This window comes from Metopolophium dirhodum, chromosome 5, assembly GCF_019925205.1.
Source record: "Metopolophium dirhodum isolate CAU chromosome 5, ASM1992520v1, whole genome shotgun sequence".
In the NCBI taxonomy this organism is placed as follows: domain Eukaryota; kingdom Metazoa; phylum Arthropoda; class Insecta; order Hemiptera; family Aphididae; genus Metopolophium; species Metopolophium dirhodum.
This window is the reverse complement of record NC_083564.1, coordinates 23,332,932-23,350,273: the sequence shown is the minus strand read 5'-3', so window position 1 is coordinate 23,350,273 and position 17,342 is coordinate 23,332,932. Positions and strand designations below refer to the sequence as shown.

At 28.1% G+C, this 17,342-nt stretch overlaps 1 protein-coding gene across 2 annotated transcripts; it reads left to right on the top strand.

Annotated features, from left to right (window-relative positions):
* The first annotated feature begins 2,765 nt into the window (after positions 1-2,765).
* Positions 2,766-15,436, top strand: LOC132944599 (dyslexia-associated protein KIAA0319-like protein). 2 transcript variants are annotated; one of them, XM_061014037.1, is made up of 18 exons: positions 2,789-2,803; positions 2,896-3,336; positions 3,419-3,540; positions 4,312-4,454; positions 4,896-5,145; positions 5,211-5,343; positions 5,416-5,607; positions 5,668-5,899; positions 6,593-6,821; positions 6,886-7,033; positions 7,107-7,218; positions 7,292-7,440; positions 7,646-7,836; positions 7,925-8,024; positions 8,102-8,419; positions 9,169-9,270; positions 14,344-14,508; positions 14,570-15,436. In XM_061014037.1, the coding sequence occupies exons 2-18, from the start codon at positions 3,198-3,200 to the stop codon at positions 14,719-14,721; spliced, it is 2,877 nt and encodes a 958-aa protein (XP_060870020.1). In that variant the 5' UTR covers positions 2,789-2,803; positions 2,896-3,197; the 3' UTR covers positions 14,722-15,436. The 2 variants fall into 2 exon arrangements, with proteins under 2 accessions (XP_060870019.1, XP_060870020.1); XM_061014036.1 differs by having other exon boundaries at positions 2,766-3,336.
* The last annotated feature ends 1,906 nt before the right edge of the window (positions 15,437-17,342 follow it).

The following is a 17,342-nucleotide window of genomic DNA, read 5'->3' as shown; positions in this document are numbered from 1 at the left end:
GGTCCACCGGCAAAGGCTGATTTCCAGACTCGTCCTTTGCCTGACGGATCCTGGTCCCGTGCAGGCTGCTGCCGCCGCTGCATGCCGTAGTAATCGCCGTCGAGCACCAGAGCATCCTCCTCTCGCTCCGTCCAGAGAACTGCCGGTTTGGGTCGGCCGCTTGTTGTAGTGCACCCCACGCCGTCGTCGAGGCCCGACGAGAACCCCCAAGGGGGTGGCTCGGTGGCCGCCTTGCGTCCTGGTCCGACAGTCCGTCAAAAAAATGTCCTCTCGTCGTCCTTATAGTGCAGCTTATGTCTATAAGCCGGACATTCCCTGATATACAAAACCAGCGTTTCTAAGAAAAAATGTTAGATATATATTTTAGTTATTATGTTATATTTTATGTTTTAGATCAATAAAAAAAATGTATAATTTAATATTGATGATATTATTATTATTATTATTATTATTATTTTTTGTTCATAACTTATCATAATATATACTTTAAGTTATAAACTATAAAGGCCTATCAAATATCAATGATGAAAATCATTAAGAATTTTCTAAAACTATTGGTTTTTATTGCATTGTAAACTTTTTTTATTTGTGATGGGGGATGATCTAAAATCCAAATACTAAATATAAAATAATTATTTTTTATATACAAATGAATCAGAAGTTAAGTTTCTTAGATAAATATATAATACTTATTACTTTATAAAAGAAAAGTACTTCTAAACACGTTTTTATGATTTGTCATTATAATAATGAATAATCATAAACGTATCACCTTTGGGAATGAGTAATATATAGTATATACCGAGCATAATACTATTGGGGGGGGAGTTAAACCCCATGACCCCCCCAAGCACACCCCTGTCTGTGAAACATACACAATATCACAGATTATATGTTGGCTAGGAACCACAAAATTAATGATTAAATTAAAATGTTTTGTCTATTATAGCAAGCCAGTCGAACAATTGAAACGTTTAGGTAATATTTTAAATTTTAATATTATTATCATCACTGGTGTGGATGATATTAGGTTTTGGATGTAGGATATATATTCTGCTGTGGACACTGAACACCGATGGGCTATACTGTTTTACTTGAAAATTTCGTTTTTAAATTGCACAACGTCTCCGTTCTATCATTAATTACCTACCCGAGCTCATACAAGTTCTAACTTAATAGTTTTAACCATAAATTTTTTATGGCCCGTGGATAGCAAAATAATCAATTATTTGAAAAAAAAATTAACTAAAAACCATTAAACAATTTTCCTTTTCTACCACAACTATATTAGTGAGAGGTATAGATTATGGCATCATGTTACTGTCCCGTCTTATCTTCTGTAATTGAATAATAAGTATTGCATAGCACTATAATAGTACCTACTATACTATAGTAGTATAATAGTATTAGTAGTATTACTAATAATTACTATAATAGTCTATAGTACCTATTGTAAGTAATTGAATAAAATTAAAAATTTGAAATAAAATGTTTTATTTTTCGATAAATTTTTATGTGCGGCCTCACAAACTATTCAATATATTTGGCACAGTTCATACTTTGAGTAATGAGTTTGACATGCCTTGTGTAGGTAGTACTTCGTGATAATAACTAATATTTATTGTAAAACTAGGACATAATGATTATATTTTTATGTAATAATTCTGTACTTAAGCTATTCTTAGTGTTTATCTTAATAAAATAATCAAAAAAAAAAAAATGCACGATAATAATAATTAATATTATATCATTGATAGTATTAATGCGTGTTATCGTGCATCCCGTACCTACGCAGTATTTCACGATGACGGATTTATTATATTTATATTATTATTATTTATTAATTATTATTTTACATAGGTATTTTAATATTTTGTAGAGTGTGCATTTCGTGCACTGTTAAATCACGACTCCATTCACAGCGACAGGCGACAGCACCGTGTACGATGTACTTAAACCATATTAGACATTTGAACAAATTATTAAATTAATAATAATAATAATATTCTATAACATTTTGCTATATTCTGTGAAAATAATCAGTAACCGTTGTCAAGTATCAACACTCAACAGCAATTTAAATTTATTATTTAGTCTTTAGTCTATGAATGTCAATATAGCCTATAAGTATAGTATTACGTATTTACGTAGGTACTTTAGTACTTACGTTGTACGTGCGACGTACCTATGACATAACAACATTAAGACTGTTTTTTTTTGCTTTATTCTAATCTGCATGGAATACGCAGAGTGATTCACTGACCATGTTTATGATTATGGCTCACACGTCACACACTAAGTTATATTTAAATAATTTAAGGAGTATTCTCTGATGATACAATATTTATTTTTTTTTTTTTAATAGGTCTAGATGGTACTTACTGGCAACTGGCTAGGTACCACAATTTTACAAATTATATTTTTTTTAATAAATTAATATTAATTACTTACACATTACTGGACAAAAACATCCAAATTTCTAAAATTTGATAATGATTATATAAAAATATGATCCTTATGACCTCATAAACTATAGTGGTATACCGTATGGCGTATACTTAATTCCAAAATCAGTGTTTCCAAAAGTTCATTGTTATATTAAAGGAAAGCATGTGGGTGTGCTTTGTGCTTGCTAGTGTGGTGGTGTATGCCGTGTATGGTGTATCACTCTGTATAATATAGAATTTTAGTGAACGCCGATATTCACCCACCGACGGCGTTTTATCATGACGTTATCAGTGTTCGACAAACTGAAATCCGGAGTAACCACTACACAACTACTAGGAATTCTTTATTATCTGTGGTAACCAGAATTATTATTATAATAAACAATAATTATTATAGTATCTCATAATTATATTTATTATTATTTTTTAAATGCTAATTTACCGTCAGCCTCGGACTCTCGGTCCTCAGACCTCGATCGACATTCGACGTTCTGTAGTCATCACTCATTAGTCGTCGTCGGTCGCTCGTTGGACGCGTTCGGTACTAACCTTCTAATATTGTGTATAAAGAGTTTTCCGACAGGTGAAATTGTGAAAACATGACGTGTTTAAGGCGGTGGTTATAGTTTTTTTTTTGTCTCTCGTTTTCTTGTCATCATGTTTTAGTGTTGCGAAAAACCCTATGTAGTCCCGTAATTCAGCTAGGAACTAGTTCCATATTGTTTCAAGGTCTAACAATCGCCATTCAAAATGAAGTCTTCGCAGAGTATTTTATTCGGTATACTTCTCGTGTTTGTCTACTGCCGTGGTCATTATGCAAGCGTCAGTGATCGCCATGATTTGTGTCCGAAAATCAATCCTTGGGTGTTCCTTGGCTACAGGCCGATGGGTAGGTATTATGATTTTATTGAACGACTGAACTGTCGGATGAAGTAGGTTAGTGTTAAAGTCCAAAATGATGAATGTTTCAGGTAAAGAAGAAGCTGGTAGCTATGAAAAAATTTCAAACGTCACATTAAATGGATGTATCATGAAGTGCTGTGAATCTGATAGTTGTAACGTGGTTTTCATGAACAAAAACGATTGTTATACGGTACCTATTGCATTTACCTATTATGATTTTACACGCTGGTGAATAAACCAGCTCACAATTAACAATTAGTGTTCAAATGTATTGTTAGGTATTTAATTTTGTCTTGATAATAGTATGATTTAGTTAAAATTTAAATGTATAATATAATATAACTAAATAGAAAGATTATTAAGTACATAGAGACATAAAAAAAAAAACAATATTCTCTTTGACATTATTTTACACAGCATTAAACATTATCATACATTGATACACTGTTATTTTAATAATTATTAGCATGTACATTTTTATATGACGGGAGTTAAAATTAAAACCATAGGTACTTGTATTTTTACTGGTAAATAAAATAACTCATACTATCAGTAAGAAAGTGTACCCGTGGATTTCAAACTGTCTTAACATAATCATCTAAATGTCCAAAGTTTTTTTCCTATTACCATCAGTGCCAGTTAAACCAATTACATAAATACCTTTAGTCAACTCATTAACATTTGTTACCCGAAATGAACGTATTATATTTTACTTTTCAAATACTTAACAATATAGTCAGACACTCGCATAACAGTTATATTAGCTGTAGTTATGTTGGAGGCATTCTATATTGCTGTGCATCCATAACAGTTATTCTATTATTCAATATTACTGATTATTGCTATTATTTTTTATACATTTTAGCAATAATATTTTACTTGATACCTAAATCAATTTTTTTTTGAAATGCTGAAGTGTATCAGAAGGCATTTATGTTAATATTTATTTTTTTTTTATTAGCTATCGTGTAAAACAAATGATGACTGTCTACCGGTTTATGCTAAAGAAAATATATTGAACTTCAAAATGATTTTGGTAGCTCCAAAATTACCTGTTAAGGATTGGACTGACATATTGGAAGGAAGCAGTTTCTCAGAACCTGAGTAATTATCAATATAACTTTTTACATGTTGATTCTTTTATCAAAGAACACTTAGTATTTTGAAAAATATTAAGTTGTGGACACGGGCGCAATTTCAAAAAACTGGGGTAGCTGAAGCCCCTTAATTTTTTTTTTTCATATCATTTTTTAGTTATGGATACCCACAAAATGATTATTAAAATGTAAATTAAAATGATAAAAATTGGGGTGCTAAGCACCCCCAAACTCTCCCCTTCCAAATTGCGCCAATAGTTGTGGAGCAATATTTTGTGGGATATTAAAGTGTCATACCACTGCACAGCTAAACTTTAAATACCTACTCATAGCTAGAATATATTATTTTAAAATAGCTATTATGATAGTGTTTGATGTTAAAAGAATTATCTAGTGTACATACCAATTACATATATAATAATATATGTCTATTTTATTAAAATATTAGAGATGCCAAAGTGGTGTACCCCTTAGAAAAAATATGTGAAGTGAACAATGATTGTACTGATAATGAACTATGTGACCCTCAAATTGGTATTTGTGTTTGTTCTGAGGGTTACCAATTAGATGATACTAAGAAATTTTGCTATTCAAATTCTGGTAATTTGGGATTAGGATCAAACACATCTGGTTACGATGTAGATGATGTAAATAATGTTATACCAGAACAACAACAACAATTTGACAGTTTGAAAAAAGTAAATAAAAACAATTATTTGATTTTTATTGCAATATTTATTTTGTAAATATTAAAAAATTTCAGGTATCGGTTGAAAGTGAATCACAAAAACCACCAGAAATCAAACATTTAGTTGTTTCAGTTTTGTCAAAAACTGTCCGACTACCGGAAAACGAAGCTACACTATCTGCTTATACTGTACCAGCAGATGACACAGGTATGTATAACTTATTGACTACTGGTTAGTTAATTGTTATGAAATTTAAATGATAATTCAATAATGATTTAGGTCATAGTTATCAATATGAATGGTCACTGATTTCAAAAACTCAGGGATCTGGGCAAACTGTATCAATGAATGATCAGAATGGAAGCACATTGAAACTTTCTCATTTAGTTGAAGGTTTATATATGTTCAAGGTTACTGTTACCGGTACAGGTGCTTTTGGAGAAACACAAGCCAATGTCACAGTATTACTACGTAAGTCTTAATTACAAATATATTTAATAAGCATATTGTATTAAAATTAAATTTTTAAAGCGCAAAGAATTAATACACCACCAAAAGCTGTGATATTACCATCGTCCTTGGTGGTAAAGTTACCTAATACAGTAGCAGTGCTTGATGGTTCCAGTAGTCGTGATGATACTGGTATTGTGCATTGGCGCTGGGAATTACAGAAAGGTCAATTAGGATATAGACCTCATTTACCCCCTGACACTCCAACTTTACAGTTGAATGATCTACAAATTCCTGGAAACTACACATTCAAGTAAAAAAATTTTTCATTTATTTTAGTTACTAATCTAGGAATGAATAATGCGTTGGTTTTACAATATTTTTTTTCGATAGTCAAGTAATTACTTGTAAAAATACCTTTAAAGATTTAAAATCATATTTAGATAGTAATTAGAATAGGTGATTTATTTTATTTTTTCAGTAGTTTTCCTATGTGTAAGAAAAAACTACTGAAAGGTAACATGTATAATGTTGAACAAATAAATTCAGCAAATTTAATATTAAGTGTGCTTTGCTCAGAGTTAATTTATTTTACTAATGCTTTTAAATTTACCTATAATGACATAACCAAAGGACACAACCATTTATATATAGATTTACTGTGAGATGTTTAATTTTACTTGAGGATTATATTATACAAGTTTCACTTAAATAAGAGTATTTTAAAGTTGGTGTATACTGTTTTATTTTGCTTAGTGACCCTAATAGCTGACATTGTTATTTATCAGTATACTAGATATAACATTGCATCAAGAGTTGAGACATCTACAATTTGTTCCGGGGGAAGTGAGTGGCTAGCATCATATGAAAGTGTACCAAAAATGATAAAAAAAAATACCCTTTAAAGAGTGTGTCATAATGTGTTAGTTCCCCTCGGAACACATTGTATAGTATTTTTATTTGTAAAAAACCATAAATTAATATAAATATTTTTAATTAATCAAAGATTAACTGTTATGGATGCATGGAATGCCACCGACTCAACTACAGCTAATATTACTGTTATGCGAGTACCTGACTATCCACCAGAGGCAAACGCTGGTCAAGATATGGTAGTTTATTTACCAGTTAAAAATGTTACTCTAAACGGAAGTCTAAGCACAGATGATCATGGTATTGTTGCATGGGAATGGACTAAAAGTTCATCAGATCAAAATAAGGCTGTTGATATTCAAGTGATTATATAAAGCATTATAATAAAAACAAACAATGTCTAATTTACTTTTAAAAATTCTATAGGATACACGTACACCATATCCCAGATTGTCTAATTTAGAAGAAGGTTTGTACACATTTGTATTAAGGGTGACTGATAATGCAAATCAAACATCAAGTCCATCAGAAGTGCATGTTTTTGTCAAACCACCGACCAATAAGCCTCCAGTTGGTATGTACATTCATATTTTTATATGTACTATAACAACACAATAATTATTTATATAATAACATTTATTATTTAGCCGTTGCCGGTAAAAATTTAACATTATCACTGCCTCAAACTTGGGCATCACTTGATGGTTCTAAAAGTAGCGACGATATTGGAATAAAAAAATGGAAGTGGTATCAAATTAGGTACGTAGAAAATCTTTTACATATTTTTTTTTAATGTATTCACATCATATTATAATATTTAAACTTATTACAGTGGTCCATCAAATGTGCGTTTCAATAAAGACAATGATTCTAAAACAAATGTTACTGAGTTGACTAAAGGTGTTTATGTAATTGGTTTAACTGTCACTGATGGAAATGGAAATAACGCTTCAGATATTGTTAAAATAACAGTGTACCAAAGTAAGATAATGTTTAATGTAAAATACTATCAAGGAGAATAATTTAAAGTATTTAAATGTAAAATATAATTATTTTTTTAACATCATCCTTCTACTAAAAATTAAATCTTCATATTATATGTTTGATGTAATAATTTTATTAAATTATTTTTTTGATTCATATTAGCCATTTTTTCAATAATCTCATCTAAATATCAATTTTTTAGACAAAAATACTCCACCTAAAGCTAATGCTGGTGGAGATAAGACAATTGTGTTGCCAGTCAGTGCGATTGTTCTTAATGGCTCGTTGTCATGGGATGATTTGGCCATTGTAAAATGGGAATGGATTCGAGAACCAAATTCATTGGCTGCTGGAAATATAATTTTAAATTCGGACCATTCGTCAGTTTTAATTGTGTGTATATTATCTATATATTTCATGTTTGCTTTATTTTCTTACATGCATTTTAACTTATTAGTTATTCTAAAATTGTTTTGAACAGGTAACAAACATTGTTGAAGGAAGATACGTATTCCGTTTAAAAGTTACTGACGACCAAGGAGCTTCTAGTGAAGATATTGTTTCAGTTAATGTCAAGCCTGGTATAATAGTTTACAAATCTTTAATTAGTCTCACACAAATTTATATATATATGGTACAAGCCTGCATTCATTTTCAGATCCTATTGCGAAGTCTATTGTGTGTTTAACACTATATATTGAAGCGAGCCGTTTAACACAAAATCAAGCAGATGAGGTGAAATTAAAATTAGGAATGTTATTGCCTACTGGCAGTCAGTTAAAGGTTAGAAAATGGACAGAAGAACAAAATTCTAAAAGGGCCCAGCTACATTTCTTTGTTGATGACAATAAAAATAAAACACTCTCAGGACCAAATGTAGTCTCTATGTTAAAATCCAAACTCAAACAAGATTCTTCACTTTTACAACTATCAGTTGACAATATTCAAACTACAGTTTGTCAAAATAATTGTTCAGGTTTGTGCATACAGTACCTATTTTTTGGTAATTCCTTTATAATTAATTCCTAATACCAGTAGCGTAATTAAAATTAAGCTTAATTAAAAAAAAAAAAAAAACTGGGCGGATATATCTCCCTTGATCCCACATAACTACACTATTGATTAAGAGGACGCCACACCCGCATACCCTGTCTCCGTCTTACAAACGTGTAACATGGTAAATTGTTATGAATACTTAATTACACTCTGTTATGATTAATATTGAAGCGAATTTACCTATTATCAAATTTAGAAGTGATATATTCTCTAGTAATCCTCGTTGGGTTATTTTTTATATTTTAAAGTAAGTTATGAGTATTTTAAAATTATAAATTTTTTGTGCATTTTAAAATACTCATAACTTGCTTTGAAATTAAAATCTAAAAAAAAAAAACCAACAAGGTTCACTAGATAATATTCTTACTTCTTACTTTAAAATATTTTGATGATAGGTCAATTCGCTCTTATATTATACATACCTTAGATAAATAGATTATTCAGAACGTACAATTTGCTATGTACGCGTTGGTCAGACAAAGACAGCACATACGGGTATGGCGTTCTCTTAATATTAATGCAAAAATCAAATTAGATTGCATTTAAATAATAACATGACATGCTAGGAGGTTCCCATTTTTCTGTGTTTACGTGTGTACGTAAAATTACTAGAATATTTTTAAGTATATTTTGAATTGTAAATTTTATTGATACTAATATTTTATATAGGCCATGGAATCTGCGAGGAAGAAACGCGTATATGTGTTTGTGAAGCATTTTGGATGCACAATTTGTACAGAGCTTTATTTGGAGATGGTGAATCCAATTGTGGTAAATTTTAACATACAATTTTAATATTTATTTATGTTCTAAAAAATATTTTTACTTAATAACATCTTAACTAATTATTTTATATTACAAGTGGCTCAATAATTCTAAGCCTCATGATACCTATTTAATTATTTTAATTTTAAATAATGTTTAGGTAGTATTAAAATGTACTCAAGTCAGATTTGAATGGTAAATTATAATATTTATTAATTATTTACTAAAAATTAAACTATAATAATAAAGTAAACTACCAAACTATTATATGCATACAGTATACAATGTGATTCTTTTTGATGTGGTGTGGAGTGGCACAGGGGTTTCCTGTAAAATCTTTATCCACTACTCTATTTATCTAAACTTTAAATACTTATAACTCATTAACTACTCGTCTAAAATTCAATTTTTTTTATATTTAAGTACTTTGTAAAATATTCTGATTTGGAATATGCCACTAAAAATACATATTTTTCATTAAAAATAAAATACTTAAAAAAAATTAGTAACCTATATATTTTTAGAAAAATGATTTTTTTAATGATTTAACATTATGTAAAAGAAATGTTTTTAAATTATTCAACAATTATTGTTATTGATAAAAAAAAAACCTCTCTGTATAAACATTCCATATTGCAGCATTGTAATCATTGAGACAAAATTATGTAATTGTCAACAATTGTATCTTAAAAAGAAATTGAAATGTGACATACTTCCACAATATGCTTGTTATAGTTTAACATTATTGTTATTGCTACTATTTTATCTTATAAACGTGTCTTCACCATTATTACAAAATATACTTTAGTGCGGTAGGGTCCCAATATCTTAAGTTATTCAATATTATAATTTATACTTACCTATTTAAACATTTTAAATAATCAATTGAATTGTAAACTTCAATTTGTATGTGCTCAATATATACTGTAGATACTAAGTATCAAAAGAAAAAAAATAATACTTAATTAAATATTAAATAAAAAGGATATTATTTAATCAAGGTGATTAAATTTTTTATTATTATTTAAAGGATGGGGCACCGTAAATGTTCGGAAAATAATAAGGCAGACCGTAAAAATCCGAAATTTTTCCGTAATGTCACGGATCGTAAATATCTGGAAAAAAAATTTCCGCGGATAGTACATTTACGGATTTCAAAAATCTTAAACCATAATATCACGGATTGTAATGTCCCGGACTTTAAATTACCAGACCGTAAAAGCCCGGAAAGCAAAAATACATGCCCCGTATTATCACCAACCGTAAAAATCTGGAATTTGCTAAAGCGACATGAGCGCTATCTAGTAGCATACATAATTTTTTGTCATAGAAATACTATTTATCATTTGATTTTACAATGATGTGTGTATTTTTTAGTTTTTAATTTTTGTGTCTGTCATCACCGTTTGGGGGCTGAGCAGTGGCGCTGATCTATATTTCATGTTACGGGGAAAAAATGATGATGTTAGACCCACTTACTTAAAAAAATGTTTAGCTACTTTCAAATAGTGCATTAAAATCACAATATACTTCCTTTAAATATTAAATAAAACTAATAACTGATGACTTATTATCACCACCCACCCACCTAGCCAACCCATAAATAGAAGAGTTGATACTCGTGTTTGGCGCTGGGGCTTAGGCAGTAAAACTGCTTCAATTTTCTTCAACAGTATCTTGATTGATGAGAAAGTAATCTAAAGTCCAAAGTCCAAGTCCATTTAGCAATTTTGGGAATACACCATTTTAAAATCAATCATTTTAAACTTTATAGTAGTTGTAATAACTGAAATTAGTGTTCCAGGTATTCCGTGAGGGAATTTTGTACTGTTTTATTATAATAGGTAAATTATAATATTCAAAGGTGACTAATTTAAATTTATAAACTAGCTAAATTTGAATGCACGCATAAGCATATTTACAATGGTAAATCGTAAATTACGTACCTACATATTATTAAAAAAAACAATATCACCAAGTATTATTGAAATCCATAAAGGTACAATAATACAACTAATATAATATCTAAATTAAATATTCTTTATTTAAGTTTAGTAGTAATTATTAAGTAGGTGTAAGTTATTTATTTATATAAATTATTAATTTTATTTTTTTCATTGTGTAGCCTACCTACTAAAAATTCATAAATAAAGTAATTTACAAGCGATGTAATTAATTATTAAGTTCTATATAATATTATAATATAATATTTTCCTATACCAGCAGGTAAAAAAAAAAAAGTTAGTTCCTAGATTGTGGAAACAATGCTATACCCAACATGCAAGTTCTTAGACGGTAAAAAAATTGCGTATGTTAGTTCCTACTCCTACACAGTGAAAAAATGATATATCTATGTAACCTGTACCCTAACCAGAAAAAAATTACACATGTTAATTTTGAATTTGATGATAAATCATTTCATATTTTCATATATACGAAAAACAAATTTTGAGCGAAAGCTTGTCAGCCTATATTACTAAGTAGGCACCTATTAAAGTATATATTTTACTATATTAATTTATTTTACTATTAGTAAAACAGTATATACTATAGGTTGAATTCATTTTTTTTCATGTCCGTAAAGAGTTCAAAAAGAGTCAAATTATTTTCAAAATTTTTTGGTGTATAGAAAATGCTAATATAAACATTCAGTGAAATTTTCAAGTATCTACAGTCATTCGTTTTTAATTACAACAAAATAAGAAAATCGTTACATGAGATATCGAGTCAAATGTTGTAAAAATATAAATTTCAGACGCTCATAAAAATTTAATTTAAGTTTCTTGTAGACATTTTTTTTTTTGATTAAGGTAGAAAAACTTATGAGTAATCTTATATTACATTTTCAAATCTTAGATTTAAAAAGAAAAATTTTTATGAATTCTCAACTCAAAATAATTTGCTAATTTTCGTGATTTTTCCGTATTTTGTCAGAATTTGAACTTTAAATGCTTATAAAGAAAAACTGTGGCTAAGGATTTAAAATTTTTTTTAAAAAATGGAAATTGACTATGTCCGTAAACAGCTCAAAACAAGTCAACATATTTGGAAAATGTTATGGTGTATAGGAAATGCAATTATAAACATTCAGTAAAAATGTCATGTCCCTACGGTCATTTATTTTAGAGTTACACCAAAAACCAAGATTTTGCGTAAAAATTCCCGTTTTTCCTTAATTTTTCTTTTGTTTTTCACGTCACTTTTGAAAACTACTGGGAAATTTTTACTTTTGACCCCCCCCCCCCCCTTCCCCCCCAAAGTACAAACTAGATTCACTTTCCTATCAGAAAAGTTACTGTTGAAGAAAATCCAAGCACTTTTACTGTCCTAAAAGGTGATAACAGACACAAAAAAAAAAAAAAATAAAAAATAAAATAAAAAAAAATAAAAAAAACACACATCATTGTAAAATCAATACATTCATCGCTTCACTCAGAATCTAAAATGTCTAATAATAACTGCTGGTTGTAAGATAATATCACAATATAGGCATTATTTCATTTTTATACTAATATATTTATTGTAACTGTTAAAATGATTAAAAATATTGATGTTAATGTCAAATGTATTACCTACCTTACCTATCTAGTATCTACACATATACCAATACTAATATTAAGAGGATCATTTTTCCCAAATTCTTATTTTACTTAATCTAAAAACACTAATAATTGTATTTTGACGGGTACCTATGATAAATGATAATTATGATTAAAAAAAATTCACTACAATAGAGGTGATATAAATTTAACAAACTGTCTTTAGCATAAAGTGGTTTTAGACTTAGTGTTCTTATGTTATAATTTCTATAAAATATGTCGGTATATTATTTTGTTTTATAAGGATTCTTAAATGCAATCCTTAAAAAGATCATTCGTCGTAAAAGTTATTGTAACGTTGGCTAAAATGTATAATGTAATGTTTGACTTGTTTTAGATTCTGAGCGGAGAGATGGATGTATTGATTTTACAGTGATGTGTGTCTTTTAAATTTTTTTAAATTTTGTGTCTGTGTACACGATTAGTATCGAAAAAATGCTTCGATATTCAACTTCAGTATCTTGTTCGATGGGAAAGTGATTCTAGTTGGTACTTTGGGGGGTTCAAATGTAAAAATTTCATAGTAGTGTTCAAAAGCGCCGTGAAAAACAAAAGAAAAATTAAGGAAAAACGGGAATTTTTTACACAAAATCAGTTTTTGACAAAATCGAATTTTAGTTTTTGGTGTAACTTTAAGACAAATGAACATACCTATATACATGAATTTTTCACTGGTTGTTTATATTTGGATTTTCTATATACGATAAAATTTTTAAATTATTTTTTATTTGTTTTGAACTGTTTAAAAACATTTTCTGGTTTCCAATTTTATTAGTCTTTTTTCTATGAATGTCAATAAAACTTTATTTATTAGGTAAAGAAGCTTGATAATTTAATACAAGGCTCCTACTATATTGTTACAATGACATTTCAAAAATATTAAAAATCCTTAGTCACACTTTTTATTTATAAGCATTTAAAGTTCAAATCTTGACAAAATACGGAAAAATCACAAAAATTAGCAAATTATTTTGAGTTGAGAATTCATAAAAATTTTTCTTTTTAAATCTAAGATTTGAAAATGTAATACAAGAATATCCATAAGTATGCCTTTATCAAAAAAAAAAATGTCTACAAGAAAGTCAAATTAAATTTTTATGAGCGTTTGAAATTCATATTTTTACAACATTTGATATTCACTTGATCACTCACACCAATCATTATTGACAACTAACACAAATGCCATAGGTGGCGGCATCGAAATTGGATATTACCTAAATATTGCGCATTATTAAGACACACGAGGAGACCCCTTAAAGCACCCTACTTGAGAGCACTAGTATCGGTTTTTTTAATTGTCCGGATTTTTACAGTCCGGGAATATACGGTTTACAACTATCCGGATTTTTACGGTCCGTGATATTGCGGTCCGTTCAATTATTTTGCGGGATTTTACATGCGTCCTAAAGGATATTTATTATGTGACATATGTATGAATTATAAATGTATAACGTAAACATTGATATTTTTTTATTTATAGAATGGAGTATTGTATACGTGGTCATCATATTAGTTGCTATGTTTGTAACTACAGTATTTTGTTTTTGGAGCATTGCTTGTTTCTGCAATCGCATCTGTAATACTAAACAAAAAATAAAAAAATACAAGCTGGTTGGAGTTGATGACGATAATCACTCAATGAAAAGTTAGTTTTATGATTTATTATTATTATTAATTACTAAAAAAAAATTTGTTTGTATTTTTAGGCTCAATGTCACACTTAGAATTATCTGACACAGATTCGGATTCAGACGTATTATTAGATGTGAGAAAGGCCAAGTCGAACCAAAACAGTATGTCAAACAAGTTTTTAAATGCGTCTCGGTACAAGAAGAATAAGAGAGGAGTTAATACTTAAACTAAACTGTTGAAAATTGCAATTATAATTTTTACTATTTATAACAGAACTTCAGAACATCAATAGCTTCTCGTACACTAAAATAAGAGCTTTATTCTAAGAAAAAACTAAAATTATTATTTTTCAAGTTTATGGGAAAAAAATTGTTTATTTGATGAACTGATAATATTTTACACACATATTTCTAATAATATTTTTAAAATTATTTGAATATTATATTTTAAACAAACCTTTATAGAGTATTCTGATGTATACCATTATTTTCTAGTCATGCTTGTTTTGTTTTATTGCAAACTTTGTTGTGACAAAAAGTAAAACAATTTTCACAACTATTGAACAATGTGTTTTTACTTTTTATTATTGTTGCTATATAGCAGGGCTTGTAACAATATTATGGAATTTATTAGTGTAATGTTTATGTACTGGAAAATTAATTAATGAAATTGATTTCAAAATCTAAATTAAAGTGGAGAGATTTACAACAATAGTCACAAATATTTCTTTGTTATAAAATAAAATATATAAAATTATTATGTATTACTAGTAAATTCCTAATTACAAGCCTTAATTTATTGTGGTTATTTTATTATATGTACTAAAAACAATTTTTATAATAGTATATAATATTATTATTACCAATTAACATTTGTAAGAAAAAGTTCCTTGAATATAATATAATGATAATTATTCATATTGGTATCCATACCATAATAAACACCATTGTCTATTTATTTTTTATAGCATACAAATTCTCTAAGAAAAACTTATGATTTATTAGGAACATTGTATTAAATATTGCAATGCTTTTTAGAAACATTTAACAATGAAATCAGTGAAATGACCCAACAATTAATATTTTTGAATTACAATAAAATTACTAAGACAGTTGGAAGAAATATCGTTTTTTTTTGTCATCAATCAAACATTTTTAGATTCTGAGTGAAACGATGAATGTATTGATTTTACAATGATGTGTGTTATTTTTTAATTTTTGTGTTTGTTATCACGGTTTGGAGCAGTAAAACTGCTTTGATTTTCTTCAAATCAATAGTTTTCATAAGCGACGGGAAAAAGAACATAACAATTAAGGAAAAACGGGAATTTTACGCAAAGTCAGATATCGACAAAATCGATTTTGGTTTTTGTTGTGAATCTAAAACAAATGAACTTATATACCTACATGAAATTTTCACTGGTTGTTTATATTTGCATTTTCTATACATGATAACATTTTCAAAATATTTTGATTTGTTTTAAACTCTTTAGGAACATTTTCAGTTTCCAATTTTATTAGTCTTTGATCAATGAATATCAATAAAACTTTGTTTGTTGGGTAAAAAAGCTTGAAAATTTAATACAAGGATCCTACTATATTGTTACAATGACATTTAAAAAATATTAAAAATCCTTTGTCACAGTTTTTTTTATAAGTATTTAAAGTTCAAATCTTGACAAAATCACGAAAATTAGCAAATTATTTTGGATTAAGAATTCATAAAAAATTTTTCTTTTTAAAACTAAGATTTGAAAATGTAATACAATATTATTCATAAGTTTATCTACCTTTATAAAAAAAAAATGTCTACAAGCAAATCAAATTAAATTCTTATGAACGTTTGAAATTCATATTTTTACAAGATTGGATATTCACTTGATTTCTCATGTAGCGGTTTTGTTATTTTATTGTTATTCAAAAACGAATAACTGTAGATACATGAAAATTTTACGGAATGTTTATATTTTCATAACCATAAAATTTCGAAAATATTTTGACTCTTTTTGAGCTGTTTACGGACATAGTCAGTTTTCAATTTTTTTAGTTTTTTTTTCTATAAATATCAATAAAATTTTATTTGTTGGGGAAAAAAGCGTGAAAATTTAATGTAAGGCTCCTGATATATTATTACAATAATAGCAGTTAAAAAATATTAAAAATACATAGGCACAATTTTTTTATAAGCATTTAAAGTTCGAATTTTGACAAAATTTATCAAATTCAAATTCAATAATTATTTTGTAGTTAAAAATTTATAAAACGTCCAATTTTTATACCTAAGGATTGAAAATTTAAAACAAGGTTCCACGTAAATAGGTTATATATTAATTACTAATATAATCAAATATACTTAGTAATATCATAGGCTGACTGACTGTTTTCGCCCAGAATCATTTTTCTTTTACAATGATATTATATCATTGAATTCTAATTTAACACCATTCATTACAGTGACCCACTTGTAACCTACTGCACAGCAGAGTGACATCTACTTATCCACTTTTTTTACTAATGTATTTTCGTTATTTGTTAATTACTTTAAAAACTACTTTTACGAAACTTGCTAACGGGCTGACTTATAGGTTTTCATTTTTGTAAAAAACATTGTATTTTCATTTTGCATTTCTATTTTCTTAAAATATTCAGTACATGTTTGGTTACAGACTTCAGGGTATCAAACTATTAACTACTTAGTTACAAGAAGGGCCTTAGTTCAGGCATAAAAATGTAAAACTATAAATTTTAACTACAAATTAATTGTGTGATCGTCTAAATTTAAACTTTAATTCTCATAACAATAATCGTGCCTATGAATCGTTAATATTTGTTTTATTGTAATATAGCT